This window comes from Aythya marila (genome assembly GCF_965140915.1).
Source record: "Aythya marila genome assembly, chromosome: 3".
Classification (NCBI taxonomy): Eukaryota; Metazoa; Chordata; class Aves; order Anseriformes; family Anatidae; genus Aythya; species Aythya marila.
In genome coordinates, this window is record NC_139044.1 from 22,717,042 (window position 1) to 22,738,720 (window position 21,679).

The 21,679-nt window shown below is 40.2% G+C and overlaps 1 protein-coding gene across 2 annotated transcripts in view; it reads right to left on the reverse strand.

The window, feature by feature from the left end:
• Window positions 1-272: 272 nt before the first annotated feature.
• The window catches only part of CAPN8 (calpain 8), a 29,193-nt gene continuing 7,786 nt past the window's right edge, over window positions 273-21,679 (reverse strand). Inside the window, exons 3-21 of one of the 2 annotated variants that reach the window (XM_082756036.1) lie at window positions 19,021-19,139; window positions 17,878-18,011; window positions 17,547-17,715; window positions 16,452-16,535; window positions 15,757-15,842; window positions 14,270-14,344; window positions 13,083-13,243; window positions 12,189-12,364; window positions 10,102-10,113; window positions 8,178-8,389; window positions 7,548-7,584; window positions 6,804-6,869; window positions 5,837-5,894; window positions 5,341-5,405; window positions 4,150-4,218; window positions 3,048-3,126; window positions 2,025-2,141; window positions 1,364-1,422; window positions 273-502 (exon numbers count right to left, since the gene is read on the reverse strand). In XM_082756036.1, the coding sequence (XP_082612162.1) occupies window positions 479-502; window positions 1,364-1,422; window positions 2,025-2,141; window positions 3,048-3,126; window positions 4,150-4,218; window positions 5,341-5,405; window positions 5,837-5,894; window positions 6,804-6,869; window positions 7,548-7,584; window positions 8,178-8,389; window positions 10,102-10,113; window positions 12,189-12,364; window positions 13,083-13,243; window positions 14,270-14,344; window positions 15,757-15,842; window positions 16,452-16,535; window positions 17,547-17,715; window positions 17,878-18,011; window positions 19,021-19,139 (1,802 nt within the window). In that variant the 3' untranslated portion in view covers window positions 273-478. Of the gene's footprint in view, window positions 503-1,363; window positions 1,423-2,024; window positions 2,142-2,288; window positions 2,403-3,047; window positions 3,127-4,149; window positions 4,219-5,340; window positions 5,406-5,836; window positions 5,895-6,803; window positions 6,870-7,547; window positions 7,585-8,177; window positions 8,390-10,101; window positions 10,114-12,188; window positions 12,365-13,082; window positions 13,244-14,269; window positions 14,345-15,756; window positions 15,843-16,451; window positions 16,536-17,546; window positions 17,716-17,877; window positions 18,012-19,020; window positions 19,140-21,679 lie in introns of those variants that run through there. The other variant, XM_082756037.1, reaches the window with a different exon arrangement.

Here is a 21,679-nt window from a genome sequence, read left to right on the forward strand (position 1 = left end):
CTGGCTAGTAAGGGAGTTAGTCAGAGCAGCAACACAAATTTTGGCCACACTCTGAGTGTGGGCTTCTCTCTGTGAAGCACATGCTAGATATTGCTGTCAGCAGAGATCCCTTCCTGGATTTTGAACTCTGCTGAATTTCTATGCATAGTTAGAAGTCAAATCAAAGCCATCTGGGTCAATCTGTGGTATCTGTGGTAAGTCAGAATTTGCGACAGTTCAGCATAAAAAAAAAAAAAAAAAAAAAAAAAAAAAAAAAAAAAAGGAGGTTAGGATTAGGTTTGTTTTATTTATTGGTTTGGGTTTTCTTTCAAGAGTGTATTTACTTTCTAACTGACAGGAGATCACTTCATTTTTAATGGGCTTAGAAATAACTTGCCAGCAATAAAAAACAAGTTTCTGTCTCTGCTTTCCATAACAAGAAGAAGTCAAAGTAGCGATGTTGCATTCAGAGGTCTCTGCTGAATTCATTGATCGTAGTTCAAACCAAAGTGCAGCACAGCCACTGCGGGAGAAGCAGAACAAGAAGTCAGACCATCTGGAATGTCCATAGGGTGCCACCAGGGCACTCCACGATGGCTCTGGGAGAAAAAGCTTGGAAAGACCGTCACCGTGTTGTAATCTGCTTTATGTTAAGGGTCCATCTGCTCTCAAACTTCATGGAAATTCTTTGCCAGGTTTGGCTTCAGACAATGCAAGTGGGGCCTCTTTCAAGGCAGGACCTGTTCTGCAGGGCAAGCTGCATGGTCTTTGAAAAATTTGAGATTATGCAACATACACTTTCAGCTAGATTTAACTAACTGTGACTGAAGGTCATGGGGCTTCCTAGCCATCTTCTTCCCTTTCAGTCAGTCCTCATCTGGAAGGATTAATTGGATAGACCTCTTGGGGTCTCTTCCAGCTGTTTCCTGAGATATATTTGTATTCTGCAAAGGGAAGACTCAAGCTGATTGCTTTTATAAAAGCTTCAACAGGAGAAATTTGCATGAAAAATAATAGGAAAAAAAGAGACCTGGCATTTTAAAAGGCCTCTTCTAGTTCTGGCAGATTGTTCAGTTCATTCTCTGCCAGACAAGAATATTTTCTTGCTGTGTGTTTTCTGATGAGGTGACCACTGCCTTCCAAAGCAGACAGTGAAACACACTGTGTAAACACCTTCTCAAGAAACCTTAGGTATTTTGAGTATATAAGGTAAACATTCATTCTACTACTTCAGACAAGTCTTCTGAGCTGAAGAGCCTTGCAATATAAGAGATGTTTCCCTTTGAATCATTGTCATGTTTACTACTTTATGTTAAAGAAATATTCTACTCCAGTCCATTACTGTATCTTAAAAAACATGGTATTTTAATCCAACCAACCTCACCTCTGCTAAAGAGAGCTGGACAACACCACTCTTTTCTTTATCTAGGAGATGGAACAGTTCTGAAAAGGAGAAGAGAGTAAAAAAAAAAAATAAATAGATGTAAACCACAGAGTTTGGCATGTCTTACAAAATGTAGAGGACTGGCCTTTTGCCACAATCTAGACTGGTTCTGTGAGAGAATACTACAGCTGTTCTTTCCCCTTATAAGTAATTTGTATACCACTTCATAGGGTAGAACAGTTAGATTTACAGCGGCAAACTGAGAGTTTGGCAGCAGGACAAGGACAGCATCCGACGCAGTAGCATCTGATATGATACAGTAACAAACCTGTAAATCAGATCTGAATGAGGACTGTAAGTGATAAATGGTACCATCTGTAGGAGATGGGACAACTTGGTGGGCAGAGCACTGAACATAAAGTGGAGATAACTGTAAGGCAGAAGATCATGGTAGGTTATGAAAACATATCCTCACGCTCCATGATCATTCAGCCAGTAAAGCTTTTGCTACTTCTCTTCTGATTTCTCAGACAAATGCATTTTTGCTGGCACTCTCCCATTTCTGTGCAATCTGTTACATTCACAGTTAAAAAAATCAAAAATTTAATGAAAACCCAAAATTGTCAGGAATCCCCCTTGACTGACAAACAGATGCACTTACTGAACAGGGTCTCTAAGCGGATCATACAGGCCACAAAACCATCAAAGTCAATGGTCAGCTTGCTGCAGGCATAGCGGATGGCAATGCTGTGCTGCACCTGACTGTTGAGCGTGAAACCTGAAGACATGAGAAGAACAAAAATCACTGCCACAGCAGATTAATATGTTGTCTTTGATGCGACTTATCCATGAACTACTGCAGCTGCGGGCAGAGCTGGGTTGAGGACTGTTCCTCCCAGAAGGTCTGCTGGACTCCATCACTCACCTCTGCTGTGGGTCCTTTCCAAAGCCCATTGTGCTGGGTGAAGAGAGTCATGAATTTCTTCCACAGCATTTTGTCAGACTGCATATTTCACGTTGTTTCACAGCATAAGCAGTCCTATGTTCCCCAGATAAACCCCTAATTAGTCAGTCTTGGTGCAGCATCTGAATAGCAGTGATTGCAGTAGAGCCAATTGCTCACATAGCACATTGGGTTGTATTCAGGCCCATGGTAGTGATATTTCTGTCTCTGGATCTTTCACATAGACTCCACTGAGCATGAAAGATCAAAAAATAGTGGTTCTGTAGATACCACTGAGTTGGCTAGCACTGCTCCAAAAAAAGAGGATCTGGCTTGGTCATGACTTTATCACACTTGCACCTTCTCTACTGTAGAGAAAGATGGTGGGAGGAAATAAAGGAAAAGGAAGGCTTGGACATAGTTCTGAAAAGGAACAATTATGTTAGGAAATAATGAGGCCAAAAATAGAACAAGCAATAATCAGATGCATAAGAAATGATCACAGCATGGACAAAAATATCAATGGTTCCAAATGCAGAACAGAGGGTGGGTTTTGATGTCTATAACAGCAAAAGGACATGGCAGTGTGTGACTGTCTGGACAAGAGAATGGCAGTTGCAGTGCTGTGATCTAGGAGATGGGAGAGAAGTAAAGCCGTGAAAAGTCTCTACTGTTCTGCTGGTGCTTGTTTTTAGTGGGGGATAGCATCAATCTGATGGTGTCCCTAAGCAGTGCACTCACCTGCCTCTCTGAGGGCATTTTGCATCTCGTGGGCATTGATGGCACCGGAGTAGTCACTGTCCACTTTCTTATAGATTGCCTGCAGCAGAGGAATGAGGGAATTTGGAAATAGGTCTTCAATTACTCGCAGATACAACCTCAGGTTCCTGATGTCTGGGGCCAGGGGCTGCCCCTACCAGTCAAAGCTCTTTGAAATGTTAATGAGCAAAGGAAACATTTTAAGTAGCTACTGGCAAGTAACGCAGACTGGGAAACACATTCCCATGGGCTGGCAGTCTGCCTGCCTCCATGTTACATGGTGGCAGGCTGTTGAGGAAAATATCCTATCATTTGGCAAACACTGCAACAGACAAAGTCCATTTTGCTTAATATTTCAGACAAGATGACAGATGCTTCCCACTGCCAGCAGGTTTATTATCCAGAATTAGAAACCACCCAGACCTACAGCTCAGATTGGAATTGGCTCTCAGGGCTCACTCTGCAAACACCAGCCCCAGGACAAAGGAGAAATGAATGTCTCTTTGTGAGCCTCCAGGACAGATGCTCTCTGCTGACCACCATCAAGCATGATAGCAGCAGACTTTTCTGAAAAGGATGTTATTAAACAAAGCAGGTCCAAATTTGATGTTCGTTTAGACTGCTTGATTCTGGGTGAACTTCTTGGGATATTATATATTTAGTCAGAAAAAAAAAATAATTCTGCATTTGTGCAAGGTTTTAAAAATACAAAGACAAGTTTTGATAGGTCCTAAAAATATGTTTCTTGTGCATGCTAGGGCTCAGCTGGCAATGTAACATACCTCAGCAGCAGAGACATGTTCATATGAGCTTTAATACAGCAGGCAGCAGAGAGCTGTCTTTGCCAACAACAAAAGAGCATTAATCTGGTTTTCCAGAAGGTACTGTGGATTACGGAGAACCGTGAGGAAGTGAAAGAAGATCTGCTGGTGCCCTCTTAAATCAGAGATGCTTCTGAGCCCTGGAACAAACTTCAGCTATGAGAAGGAAAACTTCCATATACATATCTTAACCCTTCTCATTGTTCTGCATCTGCACTTCAGAGTTGCAAGAGAAGAGAGAAAAGTCAGAAATGTTATATTACCAAATACTTTTGAATCTTCATCCAAAGAGTCTTGAATTCTATAAGTCCCAAGGAGCCAGTCCCATTAGTCTGGGTATGTTAAGGAATGGTTCAAAAGTCAGAATTTGTCTATCCTTAGCAAAACATGAGAGCAACCAGTTCAGATAAAAGTAGATCACCCATGCCCACAGCTTTATATTTCCTTAACTACAGGTATGCCAAGAATTTCAAGGCTATATGCAGTCTCAATTAATGACATATGGATTGATAAACATACAAGCACAATTTTATATAGTTAACAGTAGGTTTAGGTCTTCTGGAAAACAAAGGACTTTGGAAAAAAAAAAAAAAAAAAAAAAAAAAAAAAAAAAAAGGATTGGCTTTGTAGTGGACAAGTGTTAGAAACCAGAGAGAAGAAGGAACCGCAGAGAGTCAACAGTAGGCTACACAGTGCTTACCCATGTCTCTGAACTTCCCTTCCTACGGGAAACTATGCAGAAACAATGAGTTGGCCCCCATGACACTGTACTTTTTGAGCTGCTCTTTTGGTTTGGGATACTGTGGAGTGCAGGGCAGAGGCATCAGTTCTCCTAATAGCCAGTGCTCCACAGCTGATCCCTTCTGACCTCAGCACAAACACATCACGAAAACAACACTAGTACAATCCTGGCAGCACAGCTCTTGACCCTCCTACTGCACTAACTGCCTTCCCCATGCATCAAAGTAGCACTGTTCAGACAGGCTGACCTCCCCTTTCCCTCTGGCTACTCATAGATCATTAGCTCCCATATGTCCCACAAACTTTACAGAAGGGGAAGAGCTCTCCAGCCTGTCTCTGTTGCTTTGAGCTCTGTGGTCTGTAAGCAGTACCTGATTTAGAGATGGAAGCTGGGGGTGTGCTTGAAACCTATCTCCAGCCAAGCAAGCTGTGTACATATCTGAAACTGTATCAGTGGTGCATCCAGGCAGAAGGTTCCTGCTTCTCTTCCTCTATTTTTCGGAAAAAGTTTAAGCAATGCAAGACACAGATTAGGTGAGAGAAACAGCTGAGGATTAAATGGTTCAGGTTTCTGACACCCTAAGCATACAGATGCTTGGCTCAATTTTATGTTCCCAGACAATAGAAGTATAAACTTAGCCTTATCTTGTTAAGAAGTTCTGCTAAGGAATTCCAGAAACTTTAAAGAAGATGAAATGACGTTCAAAGGATACATCTAAAAGGCTGATCATCTCCCTGCAAGTATTAATGTTGAATCCATCACTTTTAATATCCTTTCCTGTACAAAACAGAAGTCAAAGTCAGAAATACTTTTAGACAAATACTTTTCTGCAGGCCATCCAGGTGCCAGCTGCCTTAAAATCTTGATAGTAAAGCAAGTGCTCTGCCATTTCTTCAACTATTTCCTTCCAACTGATTTACATGGATTTTTAAACAAAGAAGCAGGAGATGTTCTTGGTTTTGGGAGTGGTAAAAGTCTATCACCCATATTAGAAGTTCAACAAGCCAGGAAAAGCCCAGCCGGGATGAAAACCTCATTTTTTTCATTGTCCTTAGCTGACAAAGCTGGGTTTTGTAAGCATAGATCCCATTTGTGTGCTAAAATACTGACATGAAGATGTTCACTCTGGAGAAAAGAACAACTTTGTCTCATCACTTCAGCCCCTGCCTTTGAGCTCCATTCAATGCAAAGTACATAACAATACTCACTCTTCGCCAAAACCTTATTTAGAATAGTTTGAAGTTCAATTGCAGTCACTTCGCAGTCCTGGACAGAAAACAAGTTTTAGGTGTTAGCATGAAAAGCATTTGAAGCAAACTAAACTCATTCACTGTCAGACATCAGCATTATTTTACTTCCATCCCTACCCGAGGGCAAAACCTTCTATTCTTTTTTTAACACCACCATTGCCAGCTGACATCACATAGATGTTCCTCAGAAGCCATGAATATTTCCTACCCTTTCAAGTGGGAAATACAAGGTTTTTTAGGTGCCATAGGGACATGACTGAGTAAATGTTAACTTTTTAGCAGGTTTGACTGAGTTGAGGATTTTTTCATCTATAAAAGTTCAGAAGAGTATTTGAGATTTTACAGGCTTAAGGAAACTACAGTCAAAAAATAAAATTCCCCTCTCAAAACTCACAAACGCCTTTCTAACTAATAAGGTGTTTTCCCTCTTCATTGACACTGGCCACTTGTTCATTAAGAGCAAAGTAGTAGCCACAGGTTAGCATAGCAGCCAGTGGATACTGAGGTTTATAAAACACAGTAAGGGAGCGAACATTCAGCCAACAGCTTTCTGATTCCTGGACTTCTAAGCCAAAAGGAAGAAATTGGCCAAATAGCCAATTGTCAGAATTATATGCTAGCTCCAAGAGCAATTTATTTCACTATGCAATAATATTTTCACAGTCCTCACTCCCATCACCCATATTTTCAGTCATTGCATGCCAGAATTACTATGGGAACAAATCACATTTTGCACCAATAAGAGGGAAAATGTAATAGAACTGTTCTATTGTAAAATAAATTGAACTGAAGCTGTGAGTTAATAAAAGGGGAGAATGGCCTGGTTTTTGAAGACCAGACAGTAGGAGGAATTGGCAGGCCAAATATTTGCATAATCATAACAGTGAGAGATCCCATTTTTTTAATTCCATTTTAATCCACTTACCTCTCCAGAGAGTTTTTGAAATAGAGTCTTGAACTCATCATCTATATCTTTGTTATCAACATGAGGCTACAGGAAGAAGATGACCAAGAGTCTAATTTACAACATGGTTCTAAAAAGCAAGACGGGCATGTGGTAAAGTACCTTTACAGGGAACAATCTATGACAAGGGAAAATGAGCACTTGCTTTACAGAAATAGCAAGACAGAAGCAAAATCAAGAAGAGTCATGGACTGGCTTTATTTGGGAGTAAATACTTTCTAAAGTTGATGAAAATTTTTTCTTCTGTTACCAAGATAGTCTTATAAAATAGCTGCAGATAAAATGTTCCTGCACATGGCCAGGGCAATAATGTGACTGTCTTAATTCAGTACTTTCTTGGAAGTCTGCATTTGCAGTTTCTCTCAGGCTTTGGGAATACTATTTGTTTCTATGAAAAGGATCACTCAATGCCCTCCTCACCTTATTCTACCTGTACGGGATGAAAGGACAGTTTACTGTATTTCAACCAAGTCTACAAGGGTGCAGTTTCTGTGCCACGTGATCCTAGGTACATGAAAATACATGTGAAACTAAGCCATAGAGATAAGTAAAGAATCAATGGAACCAAAATATATTTTTCCTGAGCATAAACACCTACTGTGATCTCAGCTCAGGAGATAAATAAAAATCCTGCATTAATTTTTCTTTCAGATAGTGGAGCAAAGTCCATTACAAAAAAACAGTCTGCCCAGTTAAGTTGTTTACCTCATATGGTTTTGCAGCCACCATATCACCAATCATCCTAAGAAAAAAAGAATAAAAAAAAAAAACAGGAATGATGACTGTACCTTTTGCACTTAAAATCATCATTAAAACAAGCTGTTTTAATAGAAGGTGTTACCAAACGCACAAAGCAAGCCTCCAGGTTCCCTGTTCCCTGCATTCCCCATCCTTCCTCTGTCTCCGACTTTTTTGACAATATTTTCCTTGACAAATCCAGTCTTGTTGCTCTTATCTTGGATCCTGGCTCCTGTTTTTTTTCACTCAGTGGCTGCTGTTGAAACAACCCTTCTTAAAACCATTATCCTACTCCCAGGTCTTTCCTCTGCACTCTTTAGCTGTGGGAACTTCTATTACATAGACCTGAGGTATCTAGTTACCACATCAGTATATGCTGTAGGCCACTTGAAGGGCCATGACTTTGCAACATGGATGTGTGTGTCACATATGGTAGGCCACAGAAGAAAACAGGTCCTAGAAATGGGCCTATTTTGCTGCTTACTGGCTGGTAGATAGAGCACAGGACGTGGGTCTCTCACACAGAGTGCAACATCTGACCTTTGCATTCATGTGTCTAACCAGCAGAAGAGGAGGTTTTACAAAGAAGATACTCACTGAGTTTTAGCCTGTTTCTCAGAAAAAACTCGAAGGCAGAACTCTCCATTTTTGTAAGGTTCAAATGTGGATGGCACAATGAGGTACTCCCCCTTGGGCAATTTAATACGGCTGGAGACCTCACGTAGGTTGACATAAGTCCCAGACTGGGCTATTGGTTGGTTCCTTGCGAAGAAAGCACGGTTCAGATGAATATCTGTGCTATTTTCCAGCTGTGGGAAATGCGTTTATGTTAGAAACCATTTGACAATTCACTTGCAAGCCAGACACCCTATTTAAATTTCAATGCTTAAAAGCTATCTCAGGTTTTTCTTAGCATAAAATAATAAACCCTCAAGTGACGGTATAAAAGATAACCACCAGGGTTCGGTCATGGGAAACAGTCAGGCAGATAATTAGAAGAGATATGTATCTTTCTCTATAAAGATTATCTTTTCATGTGTCTTTGTAATGTGTGATATAGAATAACTAAAAAAATCATAATGTGCACTCAAACGTGGTCAAACCAATACCTGTTCTTACTGATGTTGTTCATCTATTGAGCATTTTTTGCTTCCAAAGGCTTCATGTAAAAAAGTTTAAATTGTTGAATGTCTTTAAACCATTTATGGTAAGGGGTAAATGTTCTAATTGCATAGGAGTTGTAGTCTCTAATTTCTTTAAACAGACAGAAAAGAACAGTAAACAGGACAAAGTAGAAGTCGTAAGGGTGAGACTTTCGTAGCTAAATTAGATGATTTACCCTACTTCTGTTAGCAATACTAAAGTTATTGCTTTGGATTATGTGGAAAATAGTACTTAACTTCTCCTTGATATCAATATATTATTAAATGTGAAACACTAATAGCTCACAAAACAGAAAACTGATATAGCAAGAAACAGTAGTGTATGAATAACATCTTTGCTTTAAATCTTCTATTCATTACTTTAGCTCCACAGGGATGTCTTTCAAAAAGTGTGATTCAGTGATCCACAATAACTGCTACATTGTTGACACAGAACATAAAACATTACACACAGATAAGATTTCTGGCTGTGTAAGATCAGAGCATAGAAAGATGTTATCAAACATTTTAAAATAAATCAGTATTTCTGTTGTAAACTGTAGAGTAATATGCCCTTTTCCCCTCTTTTGTTCCATAGATAAGATTGGATTTGGTATTTATTCAACTTTCCACTCTACCATAAGTTAAGTGGGAACTGCAAAGATTAAGAAGTCAGATCCCATATCTTTTTCAACATTTAAAGCTCATTTTCTCTTTGCATCTGCAAGGCTGTTAAAAGAATATACTTAATTGCTACAAAACCACATATTCATTAACTGAGAGGGAAGAATAGGGTTGAAAAGCCTAGGAGAAATTGGCAGTACAGAGTGCTGGACCTCAGTAATGAGTACAGACTATTCCTACTGCCAGACATCCCTGGGGTCTCTTTCTTCAGGAATGAAAAATCTCTTTAACTTGGTATTGACATTTGGGAGGATTAGGGAAGGTTGAGCTGGTTTGGTTTTTGTTTTTTCATTACTAGGAGCCCCAGCTCAGAACTATAAAAGGAATGAGTCCACAGAGTCTGGCAGTTCTTCTAAACAACATCAGCTACATTTTCTCAGTTTTGGAGTGCAAAGACTGTGCCTTCACTTCTCCTAAACAGGCAAATTCTGATCTCTGTTGTACACAATTAGTGGAAGCCAAATTTCAACAAGTATAAATGAGATCAGGATTAGGACTTGGATGTGTGTAATAAAGCCTCATGCCCCACAGTCCCCTGGAAAAGGTTATTCAGAACATGAAATAGTTATCCTGTGATAAAAGAACAAAGCTCTCCAGAAGAACTGTCATTAGTAAGGAAGAAATCCTCCTGGTAGCTAAATTGACACAGGAGGTGCTCATCCGTAGGCTAGAAGTCTTCCACAGCGATTACATACCTCCTGAGGAATCTGAAAGGAAGAGAATGAGTTGATGTTAAAGGGCTGGTACACAGGCACTTCTGTCATTAGAAATAAAATATCACATAAAGTCTCCTTCAGACACTTATTTTTCATTTCCACTTACAAACAGGTTGTATAGTATCAGTTATACGTGAAGTTCTGGCTTGCACTAACTAGAACTGTTCCAAAAGAAAATGTGATTTTCATCCAGAGGATTCTACACAATTGCTTTTCTCCAGATACGGTATTGTGAATGATACTATCCATTGGATACATTTTGGTAAGCCTTGAAATATTCAGTCAGGAGTGTCAACAGGTTAGCCCTACTTTGCTAAATGAAGACAAACAGAATTTATTACAGCAGACTCTGCTAGCCTGCTGTTACTGGAATGCTGATGAAAATATAAGGTTACTGTCACCAGCAGTTAGCCTGAGGATGACTAGATTGTTGTAAGGCAAATAAAACAAGCGACAAATTTCAAGATTTGTCCCTTCCTATATTAACTAAATATGTACAAATTTGTACCTTCAAATATGTTAGCTTTTTCAAAATCAGCTGGTGGTCTTGGAAGCAGAGATTCCATTGAAAGCCAAAGAGAGTGTGCTCCTAAGTCCCAGAAGAATTTTTGGAAATATCACTCACACAATGCTTCCGAACTGCCTGAGATGGCCTCTGGGGACCATGGATCTTGTTCCTTTTATCCAACACATTGGAAGGCCAGAAGCTCATGGATGGGAACATTTACAGTAATTGTCACTACATAGTTTGAGCTACATAACTTACAAAATCTTTGCAGGGCAGGTAGGTTTAAACACACGCATTTTCACCTTCTCTTATACAGATATCTGCTTTAGATCACCATCCAAGTTGTTCTAACTGGACCTTCTCAGACACAGCATCAACTGCAATGATATAAATCTGCAGCAGCACATGGCCTGAGGAACTTGGATCATAGCTGCATGTCTACATGAGATGATCTAGCAGCTATTTCTTTCAAAAGAAATCCTTCATCTTGTTAAGAGTCACTTAGGTCTATCCTACTATGGAAAAGGTCCCAGAGGAGGCAGATGGGATGAAATAGATGTAAATAGAAAGAAATAGATGCTCTGCTATCTTCTCCAAGGTTGTACTCAGTGGTATGAGCAGGCAAACATCCTTAATGTGAAAATCCTAGGATGCCAATAGCCTGAGGTGCTTGATGTCATGCAGATAGCAACTCAAAAATGTACACAGTGAGAACCATTTACTTCAGAAACTAGGAAAAACCCTTCAGAGTTTAGAACCATCCTTCACAAGATTTATTACTAAAAGACAGCCATTCCCATCTGCGCCCACCTGTGATGTTTAATAATCTTTATCCAGAGGAATCTATACAACATTTAATTGCTTTTCTCCAGATATGATGTTGGGAATGATAATACTGTTTGGAAATTATTCCATTTATTTCTCTGCCCTCACATCACAGAAGTTAGAGGTGGCACTGTAGATTTTTTCCCTACACTATATTTATGGAGACAGAAGAAACACTGTGAAAATCAAAATAGGAAAAAAAAAAAAAAAAAAAGAAAGAAAGAAAGAAAGAAAGAAAGAAAGAAAGAAAGAAAGAAAGAAAGAAAGAAAACCAAAAACCCACTGAAACAGAACAATAGCATCATAGACAATGAATCAAAACAATTTTCAAATAAAAGGAGAAAGAAATAAAGAAAGCAACTACTGAGCACTAATGATAAGCTGTAATCAGAACCACTTATCTGGAATTGCCAGGCACCCTGAGCCTGTTCCCATTCAGATGCTGAAAAGAGAAGTCTCTCAATGAGACTGTTGCTAAATTAATTGCCTCCAATTTTACACCTCTCTCCTGTTAAAATGGAACAAAAATTGAACCAATTTTTTTCTGAATCTTCCCATATTATGTGGGTCAGGAAGAAATGAGAGGTTTTCAACCATCTTGTAAAACCCAGTTCTTATTGCATTGTAGTGCTGAATGTCAAGATGTAGCACATGGCTAATTTTTTCCAGGGTAACAGAACAGAGAATAAAACCTTAAATGAGGAGAAAAAAATATATATATATGTATATATACCTGATAGAGTGAATAACCAATACTAAGTAGACCTTCTCCCATTTTCTTCTGCCTCCTGCGGTTCTTCTGCATCAAGCCCACCAGTATAGTACAGCATGGCTCATTCAAACTCCCATCATGGTCATCATCTGGTTCATCCAGACGGATTTTAAACTGGGGATTGATCCAGTATGTTGCTAAAAATCCCCAAGACAAGACAAAAAGGGTAAGATTTTGTTATTGTAGCCAAAGTGGTTGTCAATAGAATTGCAGATACTGTTTGGAAAGACTTTTGCCTGGATTATATCCAAACCTTTCCAGTACATATGTAACATATGGTTTCATGCTTCTACAGCTATGCTGAGTATCAGTTGGAGCCATGGCAAATCAAAGCACCAAGGTATTTCCTGGGGTGTAATGACAAAGAAGGAGGAACTGATACCATTAATTCTAGCCAGCCATGTATCTACAGGAAATATCCTTGGCTAAGGCTGATATTGCAAGAGGACCAAATGCCAGGCAGCCTCTCTAGAGGTCTAACCCAAAAGTGAATGTGAAACAACACTACAACACTGCCACAAATCTGTGCCACTTTCCTGGCCTTCCTTTCTCTTTGGAGGATTGCTCCAGTCAGTAGCAAAAGCTATGTAAGCAAAGAAAGCACACAAAGAAAAAAAAAAAAAAAAAAAGAATTCTGCTATGAACTAAACACTCAGTGAGCTGACAACCCCTGATGAGGAAATAAGTGTGACTTAGATCTTAGTTTAGATTGCCAAACTTCTGCTTGCTATCTAAACCCCACAGAAAGCACTGAACCTCCAAACCTTTCCCACCTATGGCAACCCCCTGGTTCACAAGCAGTAATTTTCATGGGTTCGTTGGTTGTTTCACCAAACTACTAAGCTGGGTCTCCACCTGGGTAGTTCTGGCAACCCCCAGCAGTTGAACCCCGTCTCCACTGTCCATTGAACATGGTCAGGTCCCATTTGTTGACTTGGTTGCCTGTCAGTGTGTCGGGAGTCAAATTACAGATCTCCAGTCGCGTGAACTGCCTTTGAAAATCAGAAAACGCCATCCTGGTGCACGAAAAGATCAGGGTTAGTTCATCAGCCTGTTACAGTCAAAACAACTGCAGATGGATGTCTCTCCCAGTGGAACAGCAAGCATTGGCCCTACAGAGCTGCCCAAATCCCCATTTAATTGAACTGTTAAACTTATAATAGGCTTTTGGGAAGCAAAATTTCCCACTCCCTGAATTAACTGTATCTTGTGAAGACAACCGTTCTCAACAGCTGTTACACATTATGGGCTCAGTTGTACCATTTTCTGTCATCCCTGGTCATGGGCAATACCTTGTGGATTTGTAAGTAAACTTAAACTCACTAAAACTGATAGATCAAAACATGCAGTAAGATGCTACTTAATGTGAGCAAGATTTGGTCCTTAAGAGTTACTCTGCAGAAAAATTAGCTCAGTTTGGTATTTTGTTTTAATTCACTTGTTGATGTTTGTTTTTACCATTCCTAGTAGGTCTGCATGAGTGATAGACATTGATCACCCCATGCTGCAGGGAGAGGTCTGTTCTTTGCTTTTGCTACCTTGTGTCTCACACTGCTGATTGCACTGAAAGATGATGAGCAATTATCTTTCTGGTCTAGGACAGAGTGACGTGGGCTCAGTACTGACCCACAATAATCAACTAGCTTGGATGGGCTTTCCATTAGGTCTAGGTAAACAGACTCTTCCCCTGCTGCCAATCTAAACCTTTTCATTAGTGTGTAGCATTTAGGAAAAAAAAAAAAAAAAAAAAAAAAAAAAAAGCCTCAAAATATAGAGCATCTGAGGTTCATTCTTGCCACATCATTAATTTTATTACCATCTGGTCTCTATATTTTGGGTAAGCACTGAGTTATGCAAGCTCTAACAAAAGGTAATGTTTGAATGGGAAGGGAGATAAACAAGAGGCTAACAAACAACTCAAGCATGACACTATTAACTCTTCTGGTGCTGGCAGTTTCCCTCCATACAACTGAAAGGACTGCTTAAAAACTATACACGCATATAAAATGTCCAAAAGAATAAGCTAACTGAATGATTCTCACCAAAACTCTCCATCATCTATTTGCTTATCCAGAGCCTGCTTTTGTTTGGGATCAATATAGTTCCATTCAGGAGCACTGCAGACAAAAGACAAAAGCAGTATTGCTCAGCTGTATTTCATTTTGCAACAAGATCAGACAGTTTCTGCTTTCAGTCACACCTGACAAAGGACTATGTATTTCTGCAACAACTAGACCTTCTGCCCCTTCCAGGGGAGGTACACACTGCAACATACCAAACAGGGCTGGAATCAGACTGCAACCATATTTTCAACAAATAAGCCTTGAATTGAATCATCACTGTCAGGTGCCAAAATGTACGAATCACAGACTGTCTGGATTAAGTAACATGCAGCCTGAAAGTTGGGCAGAGCTTCTCAATTGTAAGAGCTATTGGGTTGCCTCATATTCTCCCTAGGGAAATGATAAAAATCTTCACTGCTGGGGTCACCAATGAACAAGAACACAAAAAGACGGAATTAGAAAATATGATTTAAAAAAAAAAAAAAAAAAAAAAAAAAAACAGTATTGCCTCTTTCCCACTTCAATACTGTGCAACAAGCCAGATTCTGCTTCAATCTGCTCCCACGTGGCTGTGCAGTTTGGTACCTGTCTCAGCAGGGTTGTCCCATGGTTAAACAGGTGCAGCAAAATCAGGGTATGGCATGTGTGTGCTGGAGGCACATTATCTTGGAACCGTGGAATGGTTCAGGTTGGAAGAGACCTTAAAGATCTTCTAATTCCAACCCCTCCTTGCCATGGGCAGGGGCTGAGCGAAGCAGCTCTGATAAAGATATGAATAATTCTGATGTTTATCTGTATTTTCTACATCAGCACCTGCACTGTGGTTAGGAAGGGAATATGAGATCTCAGAATAAGTGCTTGCAAAAAATACATCTTGGCCCAAATAATAGTAAAACCCATGCCATTCTAAAAATAAAAATAAATGAGGGGTTGTCACTGCCACTCCCATGAGATTCCAAGCCCTGACAGCTTTTGATAGCTATTCAAACTTCTTGTCCTTAGCTGAGTCAACATCCCCATTTCTTTCGTGATTCTCCTGTAGAATTCAAATATTTGCCAGATTTAGAGCCCAGCAAACTCAGAGCTGAAGCAGAGGCCTGCTTCAATGTTGTAGCCCTGCTGTATTTTTCAGCAATGGAATTAGTTTGCCTGTCCTGTTAAGGTCTTGGCAGTATCAATCGGATCAGTCTGAGAAAAGTCATCTTGCAAAATGACATGGGTATGGCTTGCATTAGACTGCTTGCAGTTAAAACTTGGACTGTTCTCTCTTATTAGAAAGCTCTGCCTGAGGCAGAATGGATCAATACCTAACTTTCCTAACAAATTAATAGCGTTTTATTCCAACTGATTTACTATCTTTCCTAAACATGCTTTGTGATTTGATTAAACTGCATACTCCTAATTTAATTTTTAAAAGATACCAAAATATACTGAAGAGGGAGAGGCATGAGCATATAAACACCTACTTATCGCTCCAGGCTCCAGTCCATTCCACTTCACCCCAGGGATTTCTAAGCCTCACAAGTTTCTCTGGCCGTCCTCGGTAATGTACCTAAAAGATCCACAACAAACAGAACCTGAGCACTCCCATTATTCCAATCATCGTGGAGCAATTGCTTTTCAGAAAGGATAAAACATGATTTGTCCTCGAGTGATGCAGTCCATTACAGTTTGCAATAGTTAGATGTCTTCCACCCTAATTTTTACATTATCCTGTGCCACCAAGTGAGCCATTAACTGCAGCACTCACCATTTCATATAATGACAGCAACCTGCAAGGAAAAATATCAGCTACAAAACAGTGGAATATCTACATCCTTAAAAGATACTGTACAACACAGCAAGGTTAGAAAGAGATTACTTGGCACGGACATCTCTGTAATGACTCCAGTTTCAGAGAAATGTGAATATCTGTGGCAGGCTGGGCAGGTGAGACTGTTGGAGTTGTTCACTAGAGGCTTTGACTCCTTTCCCATTAGAGTTGATTGGCAAAGTACATGCTCCCACCTTATGCAGCATGAATACATGAAGCATTTTTAATTGGTCAGTCACAGAAAGACATCAGAAAGTTGAAGTCACCGCACCGTTGCAAGCTGTTTTGTATAATGGCTGGTACAAACACTTCAGCCAGTCTGGATGAGCTGCAGAAAAGCTGGCTTACCTCCTCTGCTCCAGTGACAGAATAAGCGTGTCCCTTTACCAGCTTCAGACTTGTGATTGCTTCTGTTTCAGACGCACGAGTTACCTTGGGCATTAAAAATATTCACACTTACGGCCATATATTGTGTACTAACAGCTTTCATTAGCAGGTTAATATGGGGGAAGATATACAAAGTGGTATGCACAACAAGTATAAATATTCCTGATGCAATGTATATTAAATAGAAGTGAGATTCACAGCAAGAGTTCACCTCCGGAGTTTCATGCCCTCAAATATGCAGTCAGAGAGTCTGAACAGCAGAGACTTAATTAAATTTAAATCTAGAACCAATTCCCCTTTCAGGTAACAGATCCAGTCACCTGCAGAGATATGCACATGTGAACTCAGCTCAAACCCACCTTGGTTAGGATCCAGCATATCAAAATCAGAGCTCTGGCAATCCTACATGCCATAAGCCAGGATTCAAAACAAGATTATGAAACAGCATATGAAAGGCATGGAGTTTCCAAAACACATACAGACATCGTCTGTAACTTGAGAGAGTTTGTAGGTATCAATTATTTTTTTGATTGAAAATCAAAGCCAGAGTCAGAGTACAAACTATAGCAAAGTACCCAAGTCAGGTACAAACCAAGGAGTGTATGGAGCTGACGTTACACATGATTTGAATGGGAAAAGATACTCAGAGAATGAGAACAGAGTTCAGGAAGACCAGTCCCTTGCTCATTATTCTAAGCATTATAACAGACTGTCTTATAAAAATGGAGGCATGATGGGAGTTCTTTTTTTGGACCTTGTCCAAAGATTTTATAACTGAAATCAATTAAGTCTGCCACTGATTTCTGTTTGCTTTTAATTCAGACCTTCCTTCTTATGCCTAACATTGGTACAAGCCTTCAGAGAAGAGAAGAGAAGAGAAGAGAAGAGAAGAGAAGAGAAGAGAAGAGAAGAGAAGAGAAGAGAAGAGAAGAGAAGAGAAGAGAAGAGAAGAGAAGAGAAGAGAAGAGAAGAGAAGAGAAGAGAAGAGAAGAGAAGAGAAGAGAAGAGAAGAGAAGAGAAGAGAAGAGAAGAGAAGAGAAGAGAAGGCAGTCTCACATCAATGGAACAGCCGAGAAGTGACCCAGCTCTCAGAGCCTTCTGGATGATTTGGTACAAGTTTGAAGGAGCCCTCCGCAGATTATAGGACTCAGAGATGCCTCCAGTAAAATCCTCAAACCCTTCTACAGTGGACCCTCCAGTGAGAGCTTCGTAAGAGCCGTTTAGCCTGTGTGGGGAAATGACAGAGATATGTATGGGGCCATCTCCACTTGTAAGCATGTGCACTGCAGAAAGAAATAATTGATTATCTGTAGGTCTGTCTGATCATCAGTGTGATCAGACAACTTTTGAACACCCAGGAGTGCTACCTCCCAGCCAGCCACCATACTTGGCATAGGCCTTCTCCAGCAGTGCACTCCAGAACTCGTTGCCTTCCTCCGAGTGCACAAAGAGCAGCTTCCCATTCTTGGTAGGCAGCCGGTCATCCACCACGACATCCACCCACTCCCCATACTGCCAGAACTAACAAAAAGAAGAGATGAAGAGATGATTAGGGCTGATGTATAAATAATGACTCTGCACTACCACCTTCCTCTTCCTTGCAATTGAGGCAAATCCCTGTGAAATGCTGAGCAGGCTCCTTAAACACTATTAAAGAGTTGCTGATAGGTACCATTAACAGTAACTTCTTCTACATAACATCTAGAATAGCCCATTCTCCATGCAGAGATTACATAGTGAAGGGTCCAGAAAGCTAGTGAGTTGACAGGAGTCTCAAAAGTCCTGTTTTCTTGTCTAGTCTTCTAAGGTCCAATCCACGGGGGGAGGGAATCATGCCTCTAAAAATGCTGCAAGATGTCACCCAAAAGGGGAAGCACTCAATAGTGCCAGTGCCTCCTGAAAATATTGGGAAATGTGTGAAACACTGCTAAGACTAATTTTTTGCATGAGCACTTGAACCATTTACAGTTCATTTACAGAATCTGACACAGTCCTGGAGGTAAAGGAAAGAGGATAATAAACACAATAACCCCTCTATTGAGATGAGCAGGAGGAAGGTATAGGTATGTGCTCTATAACATCTGTCCTCACCCAAACACCTCCTTTAGTTTTGCAGGGTGAATCCACACTGCTCATGCTTGAGTCTAACTTCTATGGTCTGCAAGCAAGGAAATGTAGACAAAGCAGTGGAGAGGGAAGGGAGGAAGTAACCTCATCAGCCTAGATTCCCTCTCAACAGTCAGCAAGACAGATGTTGGCATGGCTCTCATGGTATGATAGTTTGGCTCAGTTTACAAAAACTGTGTAACTTGCTACAGCCCTATCAGCTGTAAGACAGCAGAGCCTACCCAGTGAGTAAATGTCGATTAACATTATACAGCATTTAACTCTGTTCTTTTCTTCACCCTATCAATTTCACTTACACACTAATTCTTGAATATTCAGCCTGTGTCAAAGATTAAAAAAAAAAAACAAAAAAAAAAAACCTGCTTTTCCTCTTTTATTCTCAGTACACTAATGAGAGAGATACCTGGAAATGAAAGATGCCAGCATAGTCCTCCTGGAAACTTTGAGCTTTGGGAACAACACGGTACAGAACATCTGGATTCAAAGTCAGAGATGCAATGGCAGCCAGGAGCCAGCAATCACCTAAAAACATACACAATCCAAGGTGGAAAAGCTCATTAAAAAATAACATTTCGCTGAGCTGGTCCTTTCACCACTATATCACACTCCTACATAGACTAAAATGCCAGCATTATGTGTTTTGCAAGATCCTGTCAGATTCTATATTGGTTCAGCAAATAATTCTTGTTTTGTTGTGTATTGTAGGTTCTCTAAGGATGAACACAGTGGTAATTTTAATGGTCTAGTTAGGCTTTTGTTATTTTGATTTTTTGATGAAGCTGTGAAAGCAGGCAGTTTTAGCTAAGCTTTCTAATATCTTCAGGAAACAAAGAGCATAGCCAGAGAGAGCAAGCATTTGGGTTTGTGGGTTGCAAAGCCCAGCTGGGTGGTGCAGAGTAGATAACCTGTGCTACCTTAACTAGTCCCAAACCAGTGCAGCTGGGAGAGGTAGGGGCTTAGAAGGTGAGCAGAGGGCAAATGCTCAGTGTTGCTTGAAGGAGGGTGCTGGGTTCTTCATTCCTTTTTTTTTTTTTTGAGAAGATTTAATTGATAGAATGAAGTTTTACCTAGCTATTTCATTTTAGTTCTTTCTTTGAAGGTCTGACTTGAAGTAGCACCAAGGACTATTACAGCTCTGCTTATGAGTCTAATGGAAACTGAAATCTAGTGGGAACTCTGAAATCAGGTGAGTTTTTCTCTGGCTCACTGGCTGTCCTGAGAAGGGTAGGCATGCCTAGCCTGTACTGGAGACTAGGTGTTTTATAGCTTAAGCTGTTTTCTGGGTTGCTAGCTTGTTGTGGATCAAAGGTTGGGTAGGTGGAAGCCTTTGCTTGCTACTGGGAAATTCAGAGACTCATGGATTTCTTGGTGTATTTGCATATTGCAAAAAGTAGGAAGCATTTCTGTGGTTCTGTGTTACTTTCTGAGGTGTGCACAAAGTCTAGGAAAAAAATTTGCTCTAAAAGTGCTAAATTATCCTGGTTCCCTGTGGATTATTTGTGCCCAGACATAGTTTCTTTGTGTAGGTGCATATACTGCAGAATGAAGTGGCACAACTCTTGCTTCATTGGAAATAAGATAATGGAGAAATCAATGAAAGAGTTCAATACGTAGCATGATTTAATATCTTAGAGCAGCAGATAACAATTTATATTGACTTAGGCTTTATGTTTCAGTACCATGATTATTATGATTGTAAAGATAAGATACTGGGACTTTTATAGTGCTTTCTGTTACCTGTACTCCCTGGGAGGTACCTGGATGCCTCCTATGAGCTGACCCAGAAACAGCTGATCCCAGACAGGCATGCAAAAACTTGTGAAACATCTGAAAAAAGTGCCCCTGGTGTGATGGCTGATCTGATTGGTAGAGGTCACCCACCCAATGTTCATAGCATAGGCATTTCCAATGGGGAGAGAAAATGTACATGTATCACCAGCCTTCCCCAGCACTTCTCTCTGCCATCCTGGCTGCTACATTCAGGGAATAGCATTCAAACTGGAAGGGCATAGAAGATGTCAAGGTTACCTTTTTATCCCCATCTATCTGCATCTCTTATTAAAATAATAATAATAATAATAAATTAAAAAAAAAAAAAAATCTTGCTCCTCCTATTCAAGTTTAAAGAGGAAGTGTGAGACAGGACCTTGCAAAAAAGCTGTTTCAGCCAAGAGCTCTTACTTGAAAGGTAAAGTTCCCCTTGCAGAAAAGAGGATAAATCACAATAAAAGCGTCATGAAATATTTAAACTAGAAATAGGAAAAAAGTTGCTGCTGTACATATAGAAGAGAGGATCAAAAAGCTTCAGCCTGTAGAGCAGCTATGACCAAAAACCTTCTCAAGCTCACCTTCAACCTAATTATTTTTGAAATTACTATGCATTCAGTGGGACAGGACCTAAGTCACTGGCTTAGAAGGTTCCTCTTAGCCCTAGACATCTGTGTGTGAAGTAAGTAAAACTGGAGAATTTAAGGTGGTGTGAAAAAAATATAAAAATAAAAGAACCTTCTCTCCCAAGAAAACATAGATGCAGGGAAAAAATGAGAGTGAGAATGCTCAGACTTGTTTTGTAACTATTTCTTTGAGTCTTTTCTTGGTACAGGTGTATGCCTTATGCTGTTATAACCTCTGCCTTTTCCTTGTAGATGTAGAAATAATGGTGGTAAGTCTGGGAAGTGGCCCTTTAGAGGAAGAAGGAAAGTTTTATAGGGTTAGACCAGAAGACCTAATTTTTCCAGCTTCTCCAGGCATTCTTGTTGTTCCTGAGTGAAGCACAGAAAGCTGTTTCTGGGGATATGGCAGAGCGGGACTCCTGGTGTCCCTGCCATGTCCTCCATACCATGGTGAAGCCAGAGGTCTGTAGCAGCGAGGAGTTGGTGCTTTCCCAACAAGCAACAACTGTAAGGGGTTCCTCTTTACTGGTTCAGGCCCAGTTTTTACAACTGGTGAAAGGGAAATTGCTCTGGGCTTTGCAGAGGATGGTACATGTTTGATGCACAATTAGGCAGAAGAGTCAGTGAAATGAGAGGGGTATACTTAGATGTGCTATTTACTTCTCTGAC